The sequence below is a fragment of the Sodiomyces alkalinus genome (assembly GCF_003711515.1).
Source record: "Sodiomyces alkalinus F11 unplaced genomic scaffold SODALscaffold_4, whole genome shotgun sequence".
In the NCBI taxonomy this organism is placed as follows: Eukaryota; Fungi; Ascomycota; class Sordariomycetes; order Glomerellales; family Plectosphaerellaceae; genus Sodiomyces; species Sodiomyces alkalinus.
In genome coordinates this window covers 1,115,326-1,135,275 of record NW_021167082.1, presented here as the reverse complement: position 1 = coordinate 1,135,275, position 19,950 = coordinate 1,115,326, and the positions used below count along the sequence as shown (strand labels likewise).

At 52.2% G+C, this 19,950-nt stretch overlaps 8 protein-coding genes across 8 annotated transcripts in view; 5 read left to right on the top strand and 3 right to left on the bottom strand.

Annotated features, from left to right (window-relative positions):
* Positions 1–1,321: 1,321 nt before the first annotated feature.
* On the top strand, positions 1,322–3,578 carry SODALDRAFT_332604 (Actin/actin-like protein). Its single transcript, XM_028611759.1, has 8 exons — positions 1,322–1,365; positions 1,433–1,502; positions 1,606–1,636; positions 1,813–1,868; positions 1,955–1,985; positions 2,060–2,831; positions 2,890–3,121; positions 3,190–3,578. Exons 2-7 carry the CDS (start codon positions 1,496–1,498, stop codon positions 3,118–3,120), a joined length of 1,128 nt encoding a protein of 375 aa, XP_028466986.1. The 5' UTR covers positions 1,322–1,365; positions 1,433–1,495; the 3' UTR covers position 3,121; positions 3,190–3,578.
* On the bottom strand, positions 3,575–4,363 carry SODALDRAFT_153780 (hypothetical protein). The gene is made up of 2 exons (XM_028606885.1): positions 4,105–4,363; positions 3,575–3,989 (listed from the first exon to the last, which is right to left on the bottom strand). The coding sequence occupies exons 1-2, from the start codon at positions 4,303–4,305 to the stop codon at positions 3,636–3,638; spliced, it is 555 nt and encodes a 184-aa protein (XP_028466985.1). The 5' UTR covers positions 4,306–4,363; the 3' UTR covers positions 3,575–3,635.
* A 394-nt stretch (positions 4,364–4,757) lies between these two features.
* On the top strand, positions 4,758–5,586 carry SODALDRAFT_332602 (hypothetical protein). The gene is made up of 2 exons (XM_028611758.1): positions 4,758–4,874; positions 5,014–5,586. The coding sequence occupies exons 1-2, from the start codon at positions 4,769–4,771 to the stop codon at positions 5,247–5,249; spliced, it is 342 nt and encodes a 113-aa protein (XP_028466984.1). The 5' UTR covers positions 4,758–4,768; the 3' UTR covers positions 5,250–5,586.
* Positions 5,303–8,457, bottom strand: SODALDRAFT_310479 (elongator complex protein). Its single transcript, XM_028609140.1, has 3 exons — positions 8,105–8,457; positions 5,833–8,033; positions 5,303–5,776 (listed from the first exon to the last, which is right to left on the bottom strand). The coding sequence occupies exons 1-3, from the start codon at positions 8,234–8,236 to the stop codon at positions 5,617–5,619; spliced, it is 2,493 nt and encodes an 830-aa protein (XP_028466983.1). The 5' UTR covers positions 8,237–8,457; the 3' UTR covers positions 5,303–5,616.
* Positions 8,458–8,837: 380 nt separating this feature from the next.
* SODALDRAFT_378287 (Urm1-domain-containing protein) lies at positions 8,838–10,065 on the top strand (the record flags this gene model as incomplete). The annotated part of the gene is made up of 5 exons (XM_028614972.1): positions 8,838–9,035; positions 9,094–9,258; positions 9,380–9,469; positions 9,554–9,678; positions 9,902–10,065. The coding sequence occupies exons 1-5, from the start codon at positions 8,959–8,961 to the stop codon at positions 10,063–10,065; spliced, it is 621 nt and encodes a 206-aa protein (XP_028466982.1). The 5' UTR covers positions 8,838–8,958.
* A 1,905-nt stretch (positions 10,066–11,970) lies between these two features.
* Positions 11,971–13,915, bottom strand: SODALDRAFT_153648 (hypothetical protein). Its single transcript, XM_028606884.1, has 6 exons — positions 13,864–13,915; positions 12,950–13,688; positions 12,752–12,895; positions 12,644–12,697; positions 12,405–12,578; positions 11,971–12,329 (listed from the first exon to the last, which is right to left on the bottom strand). Exons 2-6 carry the CDS (start codon positions 13,541–13,543, stop codon positions 12,057–12,059), a joined length of 1,239 nt encoding a protein of 412 aa, XP_028466981.1. The 5' UTR covers positions 13,544–13,688; positions 13,864–13,915; the 3' UTR covers positions 11,971–12,056.
* Positions 13,916–15,369: 1,454 nt separating this feature from the next.
* Positions 15,370–16,292, top strand: SODALDRAFT_153642 (hypothetical protein). Its single transcript, XM_028606883.1, has one exon. It carries the CDS (start codon positions 15,695–15,697, stop codon positions 16,205–16,207), a length of 513 nt encoding a protein of 170 aa, XP_028466980.1. The 5' UTR covers positions 15,370–15,694; the 3' UTR covers positions 16,208–16,292.
* Positions 16,293–18,408: 2,116 nt separating this feature from the next.
* The window catches only part of SODALDRAFT_378283 (hypothetical protein), a gene marked incomplete at its 5' end in the record, with an annotated part of 3,079 nt that continues 1,537 nt past the window's right edge, over positions 18,409–19,950 (top strand). The window contains 8 exons of the mRNA XM_028614971.1: positions 18,409–18,452; positions 18,841–18,921; positions 19,091–19,168; positions 19,227–19,365; positions 19,487–19,515; positions 19,594–19,615; positions 19,711–19,732; positions 19,843–19,940. Of these exons, the coding sequence (XP_028466979.1) occupies positions 18,409–18,452; positions 18,841–18,921; positions 19,091–19,168; positions 19,227–19,365; positions 19,487–19,515; positions 19,594–19,615; positions 19,711–19,732; positions 19,843–19,940 (513 nt within the window). The remainder of the gene's footprint in view (positions 18,453–18,840; positions 18,922–19,090; positions 19,169–19,226; positions 19,366–19,486; positions 19,516–19,593; positions 19,616–19,710; positions 19,733–19,842; positions 19,941–19,950) is intronic.

Sequence of the window (19,950 nt, the reverse complement as noted above, 5' to 3'; positions counted from 1 at the left end):
TGCCCCGAATACTTCGTTGAGCAACGTCCATTGCGGATATTATGAGGACTCGGAATAAGAGGTTAACGTCTACCGACATGCAGACTGATTGATGATGGCAGATCTGAGGCGCCTCCTCTGAGAATCACTGCAAAAATGCCGATGAATTACCCCACCATGCATATAAAAGTACCCCTCATTACTGTTTCTAGTAGGCACGTCACTACGAGGTAGCTAACGCCATAATTATGCCATAATTATCTAGACTCCAACGGTATGAAAGAACATTAGCACGTGAATTGACCTGTTTACTGGAACGCTTGTTGCTGATTGACGCGGCGTGGACCTGGAAGGATTTCCAGAGGGATGCCGGCGACGGAATGACAAGGCCGGGACTCCGCGATCAATGATGCAGGCTTTTACAGGTCGACGGGAAACCCCCGCCGCAATGCGCGGTCAGAAGTGAGCGAGTCGCATGGTGGACGAGGTCGACATCATGGCAGCCTTGCAGATACGGAGTAGGCAAGTCAAACGCATGGTGCCTAACATTACAAATGCTCCGATCCTGATGCCTAGCGGTCCGCAACTTGGACGAAACATCTGACGAGATGATAGCACGGAGCGATGTCGATTCTTGTCGGGCCAACCATGACGCACCTGCGATAGTTGTATGGGCAAGTTTCCACGTACGCGTATACGTGTCTCGTGGTCAGGTGCCGGTAGAACCTACGGTTGCAGGAGAAGTTGAAGTCCACTATTGTAACTACGAAAGTATTAGGTAGTACGCCGAATATCCAACATCCAACATGAAGCCTAACGTAGAGGATGGAACGGCCAAGTAACGGATTGGGGGCCCTGCATTTGGCACACCCTTTTACCTGCCACGCCAGTCTTCATTCCAGATGCCTGTTGAAGAACCTTACCCGAACTTTGAACCACCATCGCGGCTTTGTAGGACGAATACGTAAGATAAGGTATGCGAGCCCGTACGTCCGTACCTTAGGTAGTCCAATACTTACATCGTTCTCGAGTGTGGCCAATGTTCGGTGGACCTACCCTAAATGCGGTAAGTGAATCCCCTGGTGTGGCGCACCGCGACGTTTAGCTGCGCACCGCCTTGCCCGTGGACGCCCCCACCGCAATAAGCCGCACCCTCCAGTGTCTGGCCAGGAGACAGCGAAAGCGAAAAGGCAGCAACATAATAAGGTAATCCCAATTCCTGCCCACTCCTCCACCTCGCACTTACCCTTTTCCCCCTCCGCCAACTTTACCCACAGCCCAGGTGCGTGCGCCTCGACCGCTTTCCACTCTCCCCATAAACCAACCTTTCCTTTCACCACCTCCCCATCCACCTTGGCCCTCTCTCCCCTACTCAGCAACTTCACTGTCGGTACAGATTTGTTTGATTCTACTAATCCCGCGGACTGTGTCTTGCTGACCTTATTTTCATCAGCTCTCTTTTGGCTCTTCCCCAACCCCCATTTCCACAACCCCAACACAAACTACGTAATTCACAATGGAAGGTGAGTTTGTCGATGCCCAAAACCCATTCATCACCATGAATTTAATATCACCTGTCTCTACACACATATATGAGACCATCACTGACGCTGAATTCCGTTGCAGAGGAAGTCGCTGCCCTCGTTATCGACAATGGGTAAGATTCTGTCCCCCCCCCTCAGCCACCCCCTTTTTTCGACAAACGTCGGATCAGACGGGGGCCTCAGTATTCTCCCGCGTTTTCGTGCCAATCTATCAAAAATCAAACCAAGAATGGCTTCAAGCAGAGGAAGGAAAATAGCATCAAGAGGACGAGAGCTAACGAAACAATAGTTCGGGCATGTGCAAGGCCGGTTTCGCCGGTGACGATGCGCCCCGTGCCGTTTTCCGTAAGTGCCTCTTTGTCTTTCCCGACGCCAATATGACGTCGCCGTCATATCTGGTTCTAAAAATTCTTCTTGCTGACATGTTGCAGCCTCCATTGTCGGTCGTCCTCGCCATCATGGGTATGTTCCATCTCGAACCGGCGCCAGCGCCATGTAGTCGGTCGCGATACCGTGCTCTAACAAGTTTCGATTAGTATCATGATTGGCATGGGCCAGAAGGACTCGTACGTTGGTGACGAGGCTCAGTCCAAGCGTGGTATCCTGACCCTGCGCTACCCCATCGAGCACGGTGTCGTCACCAACTGGGACGACATGGAGAAGATCTGGCACCACACCTTCTACAACGAGCTTCGTGTCGCCCCCGAGGAACACCCCGTCCTCCTGACCGAGGCTCCCATCAACCCCAAGTCCAACCGTGAGAAGATGACCCAGATCGTCTTCGAGACCTTCAACGCCCCCGCCTTCTACGTCTCCATCCAGGCCGTCCTGTCTCTGTACGCGTCTGGTCGTACCACGGGTATCGTGCTCGACTCCGGTGACGGCGTCACCCACGTCGTCCCCATCTACGAAGGTTTCGCCCTTCCTCACGCCATCGCCCGTGTCGACATGGCTGGTCGTGATCTGACCGACTACCTGATGAAGATCCTGGCCGAGCGTGGCTACACCTTCTCCACGACTGCCGAGCGTGAAATCGTTCGTGACATCAAGGAGAAGCTCTGCTACGTCGCCCTCGACTTCGAGCAGGAGATCCAGACCGCCACCCAGAGCTCAGCCCTGGAGAAGTCCTACGAGCTTCCCGACGGCCAGGTCATCACCATCGGCAACGAGCGCTTCCGCGCTCCCGAGGCTCTGTTCCAGCCCTCCGTCCTGGGTCTTGAGAGCGGCGGCATCCATGTCACCACTTTCAACTCGATCATGAAGTGCGATGTCGACGTCCGCAAGGATCTCTATGGCAACATTGTGATGGTAAGCATGCCTAGCCCATCTTGGACGGTGAAGACAGACAACCTGACAATATCCCTAGTCTGGTGGTACCACCATGTACCCCGGTCTCTCCGACCGTATGCAGAAGGAGATCACTGCTCTTGCTCCTTCTTCCATGAAGATCAGGATCATTGCTCCTCCCGAGCGCAAGTACTCCGTCTGGATCGGTGGTTCCATTCTCGCGTCCCTGTCCACCTTCCAGCAAATGTGGATCTCCAAGCAGGAGTACGACGAGAGCGGTCCCTCCATCGTCCACCGCAAGTGCTTCTAAGGTACGTATCTATGAAGCCGTTCTTCTCCTTGGGATCCCAGTCTTCGGCGTCTAACGCTACCGTCAAAGCACGCAACATCCGAACCTGTACTCCCATCATTCCCGCAATATTGCGCCGATTCCACAGAGGCCGCGGCCGGTACAGAGCCACCATCACTGCGCTCTCGTCACAGGCAGGTCTCGCATCTACGAAAAGTTTTTGACGAGGTCAAAAAGTTGGGGTCGGCGTTTCTCCCAGACGATATGGTCCGTATTATGTAGCAGGGTGCACTTTACACGGTTAAAAGTGGACTCGTCTCCCAAGGCTGAATATCCAATACACTTTGCTTTGCAGCTATTCTTAGCTCTTGCGGCTATCTTAGTTATCGGCTCTTTTCCCGCTCTTCTGCCATGATTACTAGTATGCCCTATAGAAGTCTGTTCTAAAGTAGCCATTAAAAATTCAATTTGATGTGGAGGTCGTTGACATAAACCCGTCGAATTGATCGAGAAGTCAGAGATGCCAGCCCGGTTTCTCAAGACTTGCTGGAGTCGGCCGGCCCCTTAGTATGCGGGTCCCCCTTATCCGAATCACCATCGGTTGGCACGGCGGCTTCAGGGTCTTTCGCATCTCCAGCCGGGGCCTCTTCCGCCCCCTCGAGTTTCCTGTATTTGCGCCTGCTCTTTTTGGCCGCGCTGGCCGCCTTCTTGCGTTTCACTTCTCCCACAATGGCAGAGCGACTCTGCTCGCCACTGAACATAACATCAAGCTTGTCTGCGAGAACCTGCCGTGCGATCTTACGGTTCTGGGAGCGGGAGCGCGTAGCCTGGGACTTGACGACGATGCCGGTGGGGATATGCTTCAGTTGGACCGCAGAGCTAGTTTTGTTCTGAAGTGCGTCCAAACAAAGGATGTTAGTAATGAGGGAAAGAAAGTATTGATTTGGTCATTAGAATTGGGATGATGCAAAAGACAAACAAAGATCGTGAATGGTGCATGCATACAATCTTCTGACCGCCCGGGCCGCTGCCTTTTAAGTACGACTCCTCGAGCTCGTGGTCTGGGGGCGGCTTGGGACGGGGAGGCATCTGCTTCAACGCGAGTGCCGAGGTGCTGAATGGCGCCAGCTGCAGGGACGCAGCGGCTCTAGGAAAGTCGAAGGTTCCATGGATGGCTTTTTGGAAGTGGCGGGCGAGGGAGCTCATGTCGTGCTTCGGGCCATGGTCACTTTCGTCGAGTTGAACTTGGGTCCAGGTATGGACGTAGCCCCCCCCCTTCGTACCTTCGTTCACCGAAGAGGTTTCGGGGCCTTCTTGCGCCACATGACATTGGTGGCATTGGACGCCACGAAGTGCTATGTTCTCCAATCACAACCTTCCAAGTTAAAAGCTAAGTCACAAGCCACTTCTCATTTATCCTGGCTAAGCCACGTCCGCTACATCCGGACAGTATCCAGTGAGAGCCCCTTTCATTGCATGTTCCGAACCTGACGAATTCCGCGACGCGAACTTACCTCGCCAGTTTCTTATTACAGCACCACAACCGATACCCTATACTCATCTGCACGGCTTATTTCCTATACTCAGCTGATATAATATCCACCGGCCGCCTCCGTACAGGCGGAACTGCCTGCCCGTTCGATCTCGAAGCCCTAAGAAGCCGCCCGCCATGTCCATGCTCTCGTCGTTCGGCCGCTGGCTGCACCTCAAGCAGTACCAGTTCGAGGTCACATACACCGTCTACATGTTCACACCATGGGAGAAGTTCTTCATGTGTATGTTCCTCCTCTTGTACCCCCCTAGTTTGAGTTGCAACGGGAGTAAAAGGACCTCCCTTTCCTCCTTGCCTCTTACTCTATTTTACGGGCCGCCATGGAAACCTCCCGCTGACTTATCGCCTGTTTTGCCTCGGAGACACCATCGTCTTCCTCCTCGCCGGACTTACGTTCATTGCTACTGTCCTCTACCTCCCGCAGCACCTCGCCTTTATCGTCGGCCGCGCGTGGTTCTACATGCACGGCGAAAACGTCGACGTCGTGGAGCTGACCAAGGGCGCGGCCGATAGTGCGCTGCAGCAGATCGCCTCGGCTACCACGGCTGCTGCGGGACTGGCTGCTGATGCGGCTGAGACTGTTGCGCGGGAACTTTGAAATACGGGAGAATTTCCGTCGAAGAGACTCGCTTCTTCATGGTCCTGCGTGCTCGCTCCATGGGCTTCAAAGAGATAGGACTGGTGCTGCATAAACACTACCACTGGTGAGGGAAGAGAAACATGCATACGAGGTGGATGTACGAATGGACGAATACGATATAGAGTCCCGGTTGTTGGAGCCGAGGACGGCATAGCCCGCCTGGAATGATCCTTCGGGCGGCGGCGGCGTTTTGGTTGGTTCTTCTCTCATGGCACGGTACGATGCCGTAAAGAAAGGCAGGCGGCTGGAGTCTTTCTAGTCATACCAACATAATCCTAATAATACCCTATCCTTTCACAAGGGTAAAGACCCCCTTGTAGGCTCATCACCTGGACCCAACAGTTTCCAAGTCAAGGAAACGGTATATCCTGAGGGAACTATCCTCTCCCGCAATGGCGAGCTCTTGCGTCCGTTTCTCGTTGTTTTCTTCCACGCCGCGGCTTGGGCGCCATGCCAGTTGCGAGACCGGTTTGGGGAGACAGAGACTAGTCGCGGGTTAGTATCCGCATGTCGGTGCAAGGGGGAAAGGGGGGAATCGCACTCATCTGGTAGTTGGAGGATTCGGGAAGCCTGTGTGTCTCCAGAAGCAAACGTCACGCTATAGAGAGATACTCGGCCGGCCTCCGTGCCCAATGCTAGGACGACGCCGCCTTGGGGAACTGAGTGTCCAAGGAAATCTACGGCGGTGACGGGGGTGTCGCAGGTGATTTCCGCCTGTTGCGTAAAGTTAACCTTACCGCCAGCGTCATATGGTCTCGAGCCCCAGATCTTGACACGCTTGTCTCGGCCGGCCGTCACAAAGACGCGACCTTGCTCGCAAGGGGCCCACGCCGCATCCAATATCATCCGACTGTGACCCTTCGGATTGCTTTGGACTAGCTCGTATTTCAGAAGATCGTTGGTGTCGCGCCCGAATACGGCCCACTGACGGTCCCGTCCGACGCTGAGGAGATATTTATCATCCGGGGAGAACCGAAGTCGTGTTACTGTGAGGTTGTGCGCTTGGAGAGGTGGCTTGACCTCTGTCCAGCGTTCTGTCTCGAAGATTCTTATGACGGCGTGGTTTAGCGAGCTTGCCTTGCAGGCGCTGGCGATAAGTTTACCGTCATGGCTCGCCGCCAGGCATGAGAGCTCATATCCATGGCCGTACAGTTTCTCAATCTCGGGCCAGAGTGTGTGGCGGGAAAGACTCTCCTCGAACGGCGGGCGGTCGATTTCCAGCGCCGACTTTCGCACGATAGATGCCGGATCAACCGAGTCTCGATCGTGGGGGTTATCAGGCTGGACTTCGACATCGTCCTCCACAGCATCAATGGCCTTGTTCGATAGGCCAAGGACAGGCATATTTGCGCCATCAGGTAGCTCGGCGGCGGCGGCGTCGCTCGAGCCGCTCAGTCTGCTCAGCATCTTGGCTACCGCTCTCGGTTTGCTAAAGACCCGCATCAGCTTCTCGTCGGCACCCGAGACGAACTGAGAAGGACCAAGGGTGTCGATGCAATTCAGATCATAGCCATGGATCTGCGGCCGCGACATCTCGTGCCAAGTTTGGCGCTGTTCCCTTCTCCACTGCCCGTGGAGGCGTGTAGTTTGGTCTGTGCTCGTCGACACGAGGTAGTCTCCGTTCCCCGACCACGAAATTCCCGTTACGGGCTTGGTATGACCGCTTATGGCAATGGCAGGCTGCCACTCGTCGTGTTCGCCATTGTAAACCCAGCGGCGCCAGCTTCCTGTTCGGCCGAGGCAGGCCACCGACTTGCCGTCTGGCCCCCACAAGCCAGTCCAGAAACCACCAATGCTGCCGGTTGCCGTGGTCGCGCCCTTCTCCCTGCTTATCTCGCCCAGACGGACGACGCTGAGCCAGATGCCGGATGCTGGTTCGGCTTCCCAGATGGCGAGTGAGTTGTCGGCTGAGGTGGAGAGTAACTGAAGCTTCCCAGGGCCATGGTTAAACCACTTGGCATTGTATATCCAATCCTCGTGGCCCAGCAGCAGCGCCTCAAAGGTGACGGAGAAGTCTTTGCCGGCGCAATGCAATTTATGTGCCTTGTTGGACGGCGACTTGCCAGGGAGGTATGCGCCGCTCGACGGGTCCGCATCTGCGGCCAGTGCAGGCAGGACACTGCCCCGGTGAAAGCGCCATAGGCGGATGTACTTGTCCTGACTGGCCGAGGCAAGGAGAAGGTCGCTCTGGGGGTCGCCGCTCTCCCGTGTGAAGTCCAAAGACCTGATCCAACCTTCATGACCGGTTAAAGTCGCCTGCAGGGCGAACTCGGGTGTTGCTTTTCCAGCTGCGTCGGCCAGGAAAATCTGAATGGTATCCCTAGTGCCAGCGGCTGCCAAGACGAAGACATCCTCATCATTGTCCAGTGCCGTCAGAGCAAGAGCAAGAGGAAGGAACTTAGGGTTCGGCTTGATTGTTTGTAGGAGCTGTAGTTGATTCGAGCTCAGAGACCAGATCTTAATAGTGGCGTCTGCCGCACCGGAAGCCACAAGCACCGGGGCAGATGGATCTCGAGGTCTGAGAACACTTATACAGTTGATGGGGGATGTGTGCTCGTTCGCGGTCTGGAGGCACACACCCCTTTTCAGATCGGAGCTCAGTGACCAAAGCTTCAGGGTGCGATCATCAGAGCCACTGAGTAGGATAGCGCCGTCATCACTGCCAGTAGTGAGAAACTTAACGGCCTTCACCACATCCTTGTGACCGCTCAGGATCGCAGTGATGCCGATGTTGCTCTCCGCCTTGATAATTGATCGCGGCACCTGTCAGATGAGCTGGCCCAGAGACGGACTGACTTGAGGTGCACACTCACCGAGGGAGACCACACGGCAATGTTAGAATCAGCACCGAAGGCTAGAGCCCCCGACTGACTCCAATCAGCAACCGCTGTGTGCCTGTTGGCGCCGGTGGAGAGGTACTCAGCGAGGACCTGGGGACCGGTCATAGCGGCTTAGAGAAAAATTGGGCGTAGAGGGTTTACGGAATATTCCAAGACCACTAGGGGAGTTTGGAATATTTCGGTCGCTCTCTCTACTCAACTGGCATTCAACTGGCAAGGAAGGGTAGGGTGGGTGACTGATCAGAGCGTTTACTCGGCGAGGTACTTCTTCATGAGACTTGATCGAATGACTCTCAAGCTGTAAAGGAGACCTTTCGTTGATTGGTTCACGGCCGGTGAGGTTTGGATCTGACGTTGAATTTTCATCCCTTCGCACGTACCTGGTAGGCATAGCATGATATGGAGTACGGAAGTAGAGTGTAGTTCAGATACTTTGTGCCAATATATTTCTAGCCGCTAACAGTACCCTAACAGCACTGTACATACGCAAGTATGGAGAAGCCTGCAACGGTCAGCACCGATACAGGTACTGAGTGTACTCGAACACCACGGTACCTTGCCCACGAACAATGGCCGTGTCAAGCGGTACGTTTATTGTATACTACAACCAAGCTACTTCATGCCCCGCGATATAGTAGCTTCTTCACCTTTTTGGGCCCCTCTTTTCTTCAGCTGTATTTTTCGAACGACTCTTGAGCCGGTGGACAACCCCAGTGTCCCGCGCATCTAACAGCTCGGGATATATCTGAATCTGAACATACACTTTCAGATTCACCACGTCATTAGCACATTATTAGCGAGCCGAAAGGCCCCTAGCATCATCCATCATGACAGGCCAAACATCAAGTGAACCAACGTCAAATGCCACTAGCGACAACCAGATTTCCCTCACTGTCGAATTCTCGTGAGAGACGAACCCCAAATGACACATTGACACGGACTTGTCGCTGACTCTGTAACAGGGGAGGTCTTGAAATGTTATTCGACGACCAGCGCCGGTACGAAGTATCGGTTCCTGCGGTCGCCGAAGATGGAAAACCGGCCACTATTGCCTTCCTCGTGGGCTATCTATGCCAGAACCTCATGAAGGATTCTCGCAAAGAATTGTTCGTCCTAGATGACCACATGTACGCCACCTCCCCCTTCCTTTGCCGATTTCCCTTCCCTGGGCTAGGGGATTTCGTCTCGTTATTATTGTTCAAGAAGCATCAGGAAGAATCAAGACTTCGGACTAATAGTAGCATATAGCCGACCGGGCATCCTTCTTCTGATCAACGATACAGACTGGGAGCTGGAGGGCGAAGAACTGTATGAGCTCAAGAATGGCGATCACATCCTGTTTGTCTCGACTCTTCACGGGGGTTAAGAGGATGTTGCCTCCGCACCTTGAATGGCTCGGATGATCCGGGATTTCTCACGCAGTCAAACCCTGCTGGTTGCCGTTTCGATGCCTTCGGCCTCCTTGGTTAAATCGCATTCCATCTCGGGGCGGACAGATGCTAGCCAGTCAGCAGATCTGGGCCGCAGTCCCGATGTGCCTGCCAAATGTCCGACAACATGACCAGGAAAGGTATCACAGGCCTGTTCTTACGTTGGCAATTACTCGCCTTAATTGGGAGCCTGAAGCCACCACGGTATAAGCCGTCTCGGGAGGACACAACGTCTCGTTTTACGAGGTCGTCCTCGACCCTTCTGGGGAACGGTAGCCACAGTTCTCGCTGACCCGGCTGGGTCTGTCATAAAACAAAGACATGCATTCGCCTTTCTTAGTCTGTCTTCGGCAACGACGGCTCGTCTCCCGAGAGAAAAATGCGAGGGGAGAGGCGGAGAAGTCCAATATCTATATGGGCCTCTTGAAGTCAGGCATGATGGGCTGTAGTCTAGAGTGCACCAGCCTGTATCTACCCCTGACAAGCCGTGCGCCTGCAGCTTGACATTTGCGAAACGCGAAGGAGCCCTATAATTAGGACTCGCCGAGCACACGAAATGACAACCGACATCACCGCAGGTACTGGATAATGCCGCATCGTCGGACAACTCGGTTTGCTTCGAATGATACGACGACTGGAGTTAGGGAGACGCCGGGGCCTAGATGACGGCTGGAGGTGATCCCGCGCTGCCACTGCCCTGTTACTATGCCCGGCATTCTATAACACGTTCGCAGCAGTGCTTTTCTCCCCTGTCATCCTTATCTATCTTCGTTCGCTGCTCATATGACGACATTCTCGTTGGAACGAGATCTGTGGTATTTATTGCACCCGTGCCTCCCCTCTGAGGAGATCCCGTCGAGTGAAATTGCACTACTTGGACGTAGGCGAGGGCGCTTGATGCCACTTAACACGTCATTGGATGTCTTCCTTCTTCCTTCGCCAGCCCTTGGGACCTGTGATGACTTGCGGGTCCCAAGAGACAGAGCAACATGGGCCATATGTATATGTGGGAGGAATAAATCGAGCCTCGATGGACGTATGTCCACTTAATTTTGAGACATTGGGGCGACCTGAATTAACGAGGACGGACTATACCTAGGTAGACTTCTTATCAATATTATGTGCCACATCCCCTATAACTAATCTTCCCCGAAACTAATCTTCCCCGAAACTAATCTTCCCCGAAACTAATCTTCCCCGACTTAGCTACGTAAATTGGAGGTGCCTCTTAGAGCCCCGTACAAATACCACGCATCGACCGGCTTAATAAAACTGACTGCCTCTTTATTAGGAGGTTGAATCTATTTTCATGACCGAGGGAATGAGGTAGGTATCGTGATGGTCCCCCACGTCCCCTTCCCCCCTCCTTCCCCCCCTTCACCCCTCCTTTCCTCTGACGACCCGTGCCCCACTGAGTAACAAAGTTACGATGTAACAATGGGCACTTTGTGCGTAATTACCTAATAGATGCCGGCTCTGTTGCGATAGGACTCATTGTCTCGGAAATCGAGTGACGAACGAGGATCTGGAAACTTCATCTCAGCTGCGGTGGCCTCGTCGGGACTTCCTGGAGGGGGTTCAAGTAGCGATCATTCATGACTTGTTATTTTTGTTGAACCAGGATCAATCAATCTACGAAGTTAGAACGAGACGTCTGTGTAGGAATTATGGGAATTTAATATTGAACATGGTGTGTACATACCCAACTCTTCCACGGAGCATTGTCCCCGAGTAATTATCATGTGGTTGGCCAGGGGTAAGGGGAGGATCTTCCCTTTGTCATGTCGATGGCACTCGTCCTTCCGAAGATTGGCTGACACTGTATCTCAGTGGTTACCTAGGAGAAAGGGGTAGAAAACGACCCGAGTAAGCGAAGCGAGCTCAGGCACAGCTGTGGCAAGACCCCGGTAGGGTTACATCGGCCAACGCAAATATACCTAACGGCATTACAACGTAAACACTATTGCAGTCTCGAACGTTGAGTTGCGTAGGCCCAGGACGATTTCTCTTACAAAGACCCTGCTCTAAGGGCGGTGAACGAGGGTCACCACTAAGTCAAAGCAGCGATCGGATGAAGCGTGGCGGAAAAGGAGGGAAAGCAAAGGCCATATTAAAGAAGTAATATATTATGTATTCTGGCAAATACTCAAACTTTATCAGGACATAGGCCGGTTAGTAAGAGCAGACTCGTCCCTCGTTCTCCTAGGTATCTTCCAAACATTAAAATGGATAATAAAAAAATAAATACAAAGCATGTCATATTCAATTCTCGTGACCATCAAGTCGTACACTCCAACCTGTCCCCCTTTTTCCAGTGCAAACATCCTCAGCAGGCTCTCGTCGCTTCAATGCCTAAAAAGTAAAAAGTAAACAAAGACTCAAACGCTCCCATGAATAACGCCATTCCGCCTAAAACACATGATTTCGTTATGAAGGAAAACGAAGATGCAACATAGAGAGGGGGCTGATTCGACGTCCGCTGACGTGAGCCACTTTCAAGCGAACCCCAGACGCGTCAGAGACGAGCAAAGGGCGTTAGACTTGTGCATTTCAATGGCGGCGGCCATTCTGCCCTTGCCCATGCGGACTTTGCTGACCCTTCTACCCCGTCCCCGGCCCTTGATGCCCTTGTTGCTGTTCTTGTAGATGTTGGAGAAGTACCACAGCAACTCACGTTCGTCTTCCGAGAGGCTGCTGTGGTCCTCGACGGAGGCGATCCAGTCTATCAGCCGCGAAATCGTTTCCTTGTGGTACTTGTTCTGATGGTTCTATAGTTCAACTGGGTTAGGTAACGCGGGGCACTCCTCGAGGACTAGGACCACATAATGGGGCCGACAACTTACCTTGAGGTTCCCCCGGGTGGTGAAAGTCTTCGTGCAGTCTTCAAGCTTGCACAAGAAGGGCTTTTCATTGCTGTGCGTGGACATGTGCGCCCTCAGATTTCCGCGTTGCGCGAAGCGAGAATCACACCTTTCGCACTGGAAAGGGCGCTCGCCTGTGTGCAAACGATAATGTGTCTATTCGGGGGGACTATGTCAGCAGGGCTTCGAAACTGGGACTAGCAGCGAGGGTCTCTCCGCACCTTGAGATTCCCGGGTTGGGAGAAGCGCCGTTCGCAGCCAGGCCACGAGCAAAGCTGTATCAGGTTAGTCTTCCTTCCGGTGTCATCGCAGGGGTAGATCCATCGTACATAGGGCTTCTCTCCCGTATGCGCTCGCTTGTGCGTCTCTAAGTGTGTGCTCTGGGTGAAGCTCTTGTTACACCCATCGAAAGGACAGTGGAACCTCTTGGGTTTCTCCGGCCCCGTCCTCGTGTTGTTGATTTTCGGATCGCTCTTGAGGTATGTCAGTCCGGGTTCGCGGATACGGCTAGTGTAAAAAAGACCTACGTAGGGTAGCGATATCGGCTCGGCCTTCACGCTGGAGCTCTCCGAGCTGGGCGAAGGGATGGCGACCGCAATGGTGTCTCTGGCATTTGTCTTTTGCAGAGCCTTCATCATGACGTCAACTGGTGTCGAGAAATCCACGCCTTCGGTCTTGATCGGCTTGTTGTACACGATGTCCTTGGTGTGCATGGGATGCGGCACTGTGGGCGGGGGGAGGGGCTCTTTTCGGGAAGAAGGGCTATATTGCCGGGGTTCCTGAGGCGGTTGCTCAGGCGCTGCTTGGAGGCCTAAGCTGTGGCGATCCTGCGATGGGTCGACGATGGTGCGGCAAGGAGGGGCTGCTGATAGAGCAGGAAGTTCGTAGGGAGGGTATGAGTACTGGTGAGGAGGCGTGAAGTGCGCCGGCTTCATAGGCGGTATCTCATACGCCGCCGTCGCTAGGTAATGAGGGGCCATTGCGGAGGGAATAATCGGGGCCGAGGTGACAGCTCGAGAGTCGTAATGGGAATAAGTCAAGCCGACCATCATGCTGTACCCGGGATGCTGCTGTTGGGGCCAGGGGGCCCAATGGTGACCCGCGGGAGGGGGAGGTGTCATATTCGCAGCTTAGTCCAAGCACGCGATGAAGCTGTGTGGTGTTGCTTGTTCCGAGGAAGTGTCCGAATTCCTTCTCTTCGATGTAATTTCGAGGATGGCTCCGAAAGGGAGTCGGAAGATCAAAGCCTAATAGGGTAAGAGGGACCTGGAAAGGAGGAGATAGATGTAAGTACAGATCATATAAATCACCAATGACCGCGGTCCGTGTCTACTTGGACTGAACGAGAATGGTTTGGGCATCCGTTCTTGTTCTTGGGGTTGCACAAGTGAATATATATGCCGTACAACGAACACAAGATATCCAACTCACACTACCTTACCTACAACGTACAGCGTACACTCATTTGGCGGCCATCTGTGGAGGATGCGAGAGCCGGGGTCGATCCCCATTCGAGGCACCAGGCGATTGGAAAAGACCCGCCCGGGAGATCTGACCCGCCAGGTTCCCATGCACCATGCATCAGAGACATCGCAGCGCAGACAGGGGTGTTCAGAAAAAGCAATGAGCTGAGGCAGGAACTCCGTACGTTGTACACACACGACGACAGAGGGTCTCGAAGGCTGGCTGGCCTCTCTGTTACTGGGAGTCCGGTACATGTCGAGTTGAAACCCCCCATTATCGGACCAGGGGGTGAAAAGCGAAAGACAACGCCTTGTATTCGTGGACGCCTACCACGTACGTTGTACATACAGCGTAGTTCGTACGAAGAGTACATACCCATGTTCGAACAATTATAAGCTAGTACTTCATAGGCATCGGTCAGCGAAGGGATACCGCGACTAGGACCAGGCTATCTTTTGAGGAGAGAGGGCTGAGCCTTCACCACTCTAGCCCTTGCTGGCTAGAAGCTGGACCCCCATCTTCGCCAGCACAGTCACTTCGCGGAAGGCCTCCGAGTCGACCTACAACGTACGGATACACAAAGGACCACCGGTATTAGCCCATTGCCAAGAAACAAGAAACAGCTACATACCTGCTAAGATGAAGTTCGCTGTAGCCATGGTAGACTAGACGCCATAAGAGACAAGAAGTACCGTTAGTGGAAGGGCAGCAAATCTCTACAAATCCCCACGAGATACAAATGTGAGGTGAGCAAGCCATGGAACTGACGAGAGGCCTTTGGAGTCTGCCCTGTGCTGGTGCAACCGTTGGAGTACGCTGTACGTTGTAACTGCGCTAAAATTTCGTGTTGTCGGGCGGGACCCCGGCCGGAGTCTCGGGCTCCACTATCACTGCTCGGGCTCCAAGACAAAAGGCGGGGCAACAGGGACGGCAAGAGGGCCTCGTGTGTCAGGGGTACGGTGCCGTTGATTTTCCGCTAGCTCATACCAGGGTTCGCTTCCCGGCAGCAGTGGATCTGTTTCGTGGTGCAAAAAGGGTACCTACATAACAACGACCTGGAACGTTGCTCCAACTACGTAGTTTTCCAGGTTCTGTTCAATTTAAGGCCGGCCTGTACATTTATATCCGTACTTCGTACATGGCATACCGGGCCTCTAGGTCAGGTCAAAGGTTCAAATAGACATGGCGACTGTATACTTGAAGATAAAATGCAGCTACTCCGGTCTTTTTCTTTTTTCTTTTTTAACGTAGGGAGAGTATCTACAGAAACATCGTCACAGGGATATTTTCATTTCGAAAGACAAAAGAGGTTGGGATGTCCCATGCTGGGGACTGCTTATCTCCGTAGGATGTTCGTGACAATAGCCCAGAACAGGCTCAGTTACAAACCTTGAATCTCTGTAAAGGTATATTGACTTTAACTACCCATACATATATTTCCTCCGCATATGGAAAGTTCTCTCTGGATCATCAAACGCGAGAGGGAATACGCAATGTGACCTTGCTGATTGACGAGTAAATACCTAAGGTACCCACGTTCAAGCTTGCCAGGTACCCTGGCTTTCGGACACCAGAATAAGTTACACTGTAATTTCACGAGCCCCAAAGTTCGGCGTAGGTAAGGTACGTACAAGGGTGACCAGTTTCAAGGCACCCCAAACTTTGTTTATAAGGTACTTGGGTAGTTTAAGCTTGCAAGTCAAATCACCATGCGTCGGTAACCAGACACCAGAACTTCCTCGAGTTACATTTCCCATTCCCACACTGCCACCGACTTACTCTACCCATATCTTTATTCTCGGTCTGTCATGGCCGACTTCACCTGGTGTATGATTTATCTGGGGATTTACCTGGGGATCATAGACACTATTGAACAAGGATATTCCTTCGTAGATTTTCTGCTGACTGGCTTATATACGTTGTACTGTAGCTCCTTTTGTACGACTCGAGGCATTAGTGGCGCTATTAGGGCCGCCTCGTCTGTCACACAGCAAGTACACTTCGTAGGCTCTCAAGAGCAGGTTCTTGATCGCCTCATGCAAGGGCGTCCTCATCAACAAGCACCTCCGACCTCTCCAAGCCTTCAAGCGTCCAACCGCCTCCCCTCCCTCGGTCGATGTGTTCTAGAGCCGTACCGTGGGTGCACCTGCACTTTCTGTTCCATTGTCAGTACCGGCCGAAGAGTAAAGCCACAGCCTCAGATTCGCTCTCCAAAGCCCATATCAAAGACCTGTCTCACTCTTTCTTCTCTTCCCGCCACACTCGCAGCGTCCCCTCTACGAGACGGTCTCAGCGATACCTGGGCCTGCTGGGATAAGTGATTGGCTCGCAAACACGGAGCTATTTCCGGGGTATAGCTGCTTATCTCCCCTCCCCTCTATGAGAAGCTTCGCCTGGGGCATGGTGATCCACAAGCGTTGGGGTCGCGAAGATGATACCCAAGTGCAAGACTTTGACTGGGTAAGGTAGGTATTCGAATAGATACGGAATACTTTGTACCAGAATCGACAGAGTGCACGAGTCAAACACGCGCCTTGGTCCTTTCTCATTCGTCATATCCCCAGGATTCATCTGCGTATCTCGCCTGGAAACGTCCCGCGGGCTTAGCGGATCTTGGCCTTGGACTATCACACCCACCACTCACCGGAAAACATGATATGTGACGGGATGACAGATACCTAGGTACGTACCTACAGCGTACATTGTACAGCGTGCACGGCGTGGCGATGGCGATTCCCTAAGACACAACCATCGATCGGGTTCCTCCTTGCTTGGTATGTTGATAACAGATCAAGCTTAGCCCGATTACCTGGAACTACGGCTCCTCATCCACTGCTCAATACCGCAGCATGTGCGTGTATTTCTTTCTCCACAGTCGGAAACTTTGGGAAACGGGTTCTGCTGAGTCCCAAAAATGTGGTATATGGCCTGAGATAGCCATTAGCGTCAGACATTATTACTCTTGAGGTCATTACGAGGAAGGAACTGAACGTTTCTTGTGATACAAAATCTAGGTGTTGGACATGTAATTAGTTGACCTTCTGCTTTGGAGGGTGAGCGAGGATCAGCAACCGAATCCAATTGCAGGAGGCTATGGTACCTAGCGGGGTAATAGGTCCCGATTAGTGATCTCCAAACTTGACCAGCCACCTCGTTTTTGGCGGTGTATGTTGCACTCGCTGCGAGCTATTTTATTGTACTTCGTACGAAGTAATTAGTGACTTGGTTAATTAAGCCGTTCCTGTTGATCCACCGAGGAGGGAAGTCCCGACACGACCCGAGGAAAGGACAATGGAATTATAATATTACCATGCAACGCTGAAGGTCGACCCCTAATGGCTGGTGGGGTCACAAGGCGTTATGTGTAACGGTAGTCGGTTCCGGCAGGTCAGTCCCAGGATTTCGGTCAACCCGATCTTCCCGGCGATCAATACGTGCACAATTCCTGGTCCGGCAGCAAGAAGCAAGAAGGAGGGACGTTTAGTAATTGATAGGGAAACTGCAGAAAAAAAAAAGAAAAAAAGGCGTGCTCGACTAACCTCCCTGCACTGCTCTAATTAATGGTCGGATAATGGTGGGCTTCCGATACCTATGAAATACATCCTACGAGCTTAATACAATGCCAGGGATCAGCACGCTTTGCTCTGTCCATTCCGATGACTAAAGAGGGGATTTGAGCGTGGGGGCTTCAGGAATCCCCCCAATCCCACATCACGATATAATCAAATGTTAAGCCACTATTATTAGGGCCATCTTACCTACCGGGGTTTTTTTTCTCTTTCTTGAAAAACAAAAACAAATGCTGCGTTGCTCTATCTTAAAACATACCATTACGACGTAAGTGGGACAGTAGGTGGCACTCCTCTGGGGGGTTCATGTTAGGTATAGAGGCGAATTCTCCACCTTAATTAGCTCTATAAGCGAACCAGAGGAGAAGTATAAGGTACCTGACGTTGTATTCGTACCTGGACGAAGAAATGCACTAGCCATGGACGATCCGTCCCGCTCTTCCAGGTAATAGAGACTAATTGACAACGTTATTTTTTCTTCTCGGATTCTTATTTATTTTAAATAATATGTCTCTTTTACCATTGACACTGGACGAACCTGAGATACTAACCACCTACTCCCAGGTATCTACGACCGAATCATTGCGTCTGAACAAGTTCGCGGTCTTTCACTGATCTATGTAGATGACTATGTTGATATTGCATCTGCATCTCATGCTTAGCCTGTCCACTTTTGTTCATATATCTTCCCGCATATGAACGGACTTAGTAATTACATACAACAGAGGCTCTGTGCTGATAATCAACGGACGTATCAATGAAGTACGAAGTACAGAAATAGGTGCAAAATTGCGTGCCCCTATCCATACGCCCGCTCAGCCTTAGAAGGAGAAGTATAGATCCTTCAATCATAACCCAAATAACCATATACTTATTTTCCGCCCGGAATACTACCCAAGACCGTTTCAACGTCGCCAAGGCTAGCTATTCCCAGTCTACAATCTCCTAGTTTCATGCACACGACACCATCCTCGTTGTTGGCTCTGTGGTCCATAATGTGCGCACGTTGTATGTATCCATACCTATATTACGGAGCACCTTAGGTAAGTCCTTCTATAAAACCTTCGTACTGGTTATATGTGTTTGGACGCCGCCGACGTCGCTCACAATTACAGTCTGTGCTTTACAACGTTCAGGTACCGTATGAAGTACAACGTAAGGTAGTTTTCCCATAGGGTTAAAACCCCTGGAAAGATAAGATGAATATGTTCTATCTAAGGCTCCGTTCGGAGGCAGGTTGTGAGCAGCTGAGAGCTGGACCCCCCTTTCGCCCGCCCCCTCCCCCCCCAAATCCAGGGAGACTACAACGGTACAGTTCAACTGACCATTGCCCCCCCCTGCTGACCTGACCATTGCCCCTGTGCTGCCCCCCTGCTAGCGTAAAGTTCACCTGACCTGACCATTGCTATGGCCTTTGCTTCTCATCCGACCATTGCTCGCCAAGAGGGTACCAATGGTCGGGTGAGGTCAGCGGGACGGAAAAGTAATAGAGGGGAATTAAATCGCTACTATAATAGTAACTAAGGTGAAAATTACACCTAATAACTAGGTCACGTGATATATTAATAGTGACTAAGGTGAAAATTATACTAAGAACTAGGTCACGTGATATATCAGCACCCTTCCGGCCCGTAGACCTCACCCGACCATTGGTACTGGCTTGGCGAGCAATGGTCGGGCGAGGTCTAAAGCCTATAGCAATGGTCAGGTCAGGTGAACTTTACGCTAGCAGGGGGGGCAATGGTCAGTTGAACTGCAACCACAAATCGAGGACCCCCAAAATGTCTTCATTTTGGCTCCCGTTCCGTCGAGGGGTATTGGACCATTCCGAGAAACTGTCTTACAAAGTACTTCATAATTCCCTGCTTGTTGCCACGTTTTCGAACCGGTTGGTCGCGGCTCATGCGAGTGTGACACGGACCTTTATCTGATCGTCAGGACCTGAGAGATTTTGTGTGGTCGAGTTCGCACTCCGTATTAACACCGAGAGCTGAATTGAGTCAGGTAACTCCACGAAAGGCCCATATGTAGACTACACATATGCGGGCAGAGCGGTTGCTGTGTGGGCAAGTTATTCTCCCTCCTAATCGGGGGTATGCTGCTTAGAAAGGGGAAAACTGAAGTGGCGATTTGGGCAGTAGTGGAGACTTCAGCAGTAGTGTAGGTAGTGTAGTGTATAGTAACCGTCGTTGTGGACCACGTCGAGATTGGATGAGATAATGTCTTAGCTTACTCGATCAAGTCTGCAGCTGTAGGTAACGGGCACCAAGGTCATTGGTGCGGGATGTAGACAATGTATTGATGATAAGGTAGGTCATGATAATTGTACTTTATAACTCCTAATATTCGAGAAGTGCTGATTACTCGGACCTCGACCTGGGAGGCAGTTCAAGAGGTATGCAAAGCTTCGGAAGACCAAGAGCACAAACGCATAACCCATGGCATGTCTCCGACAGTCGAGGATGAACTCATCTCAGCCCGACCGGTGGGGGGGG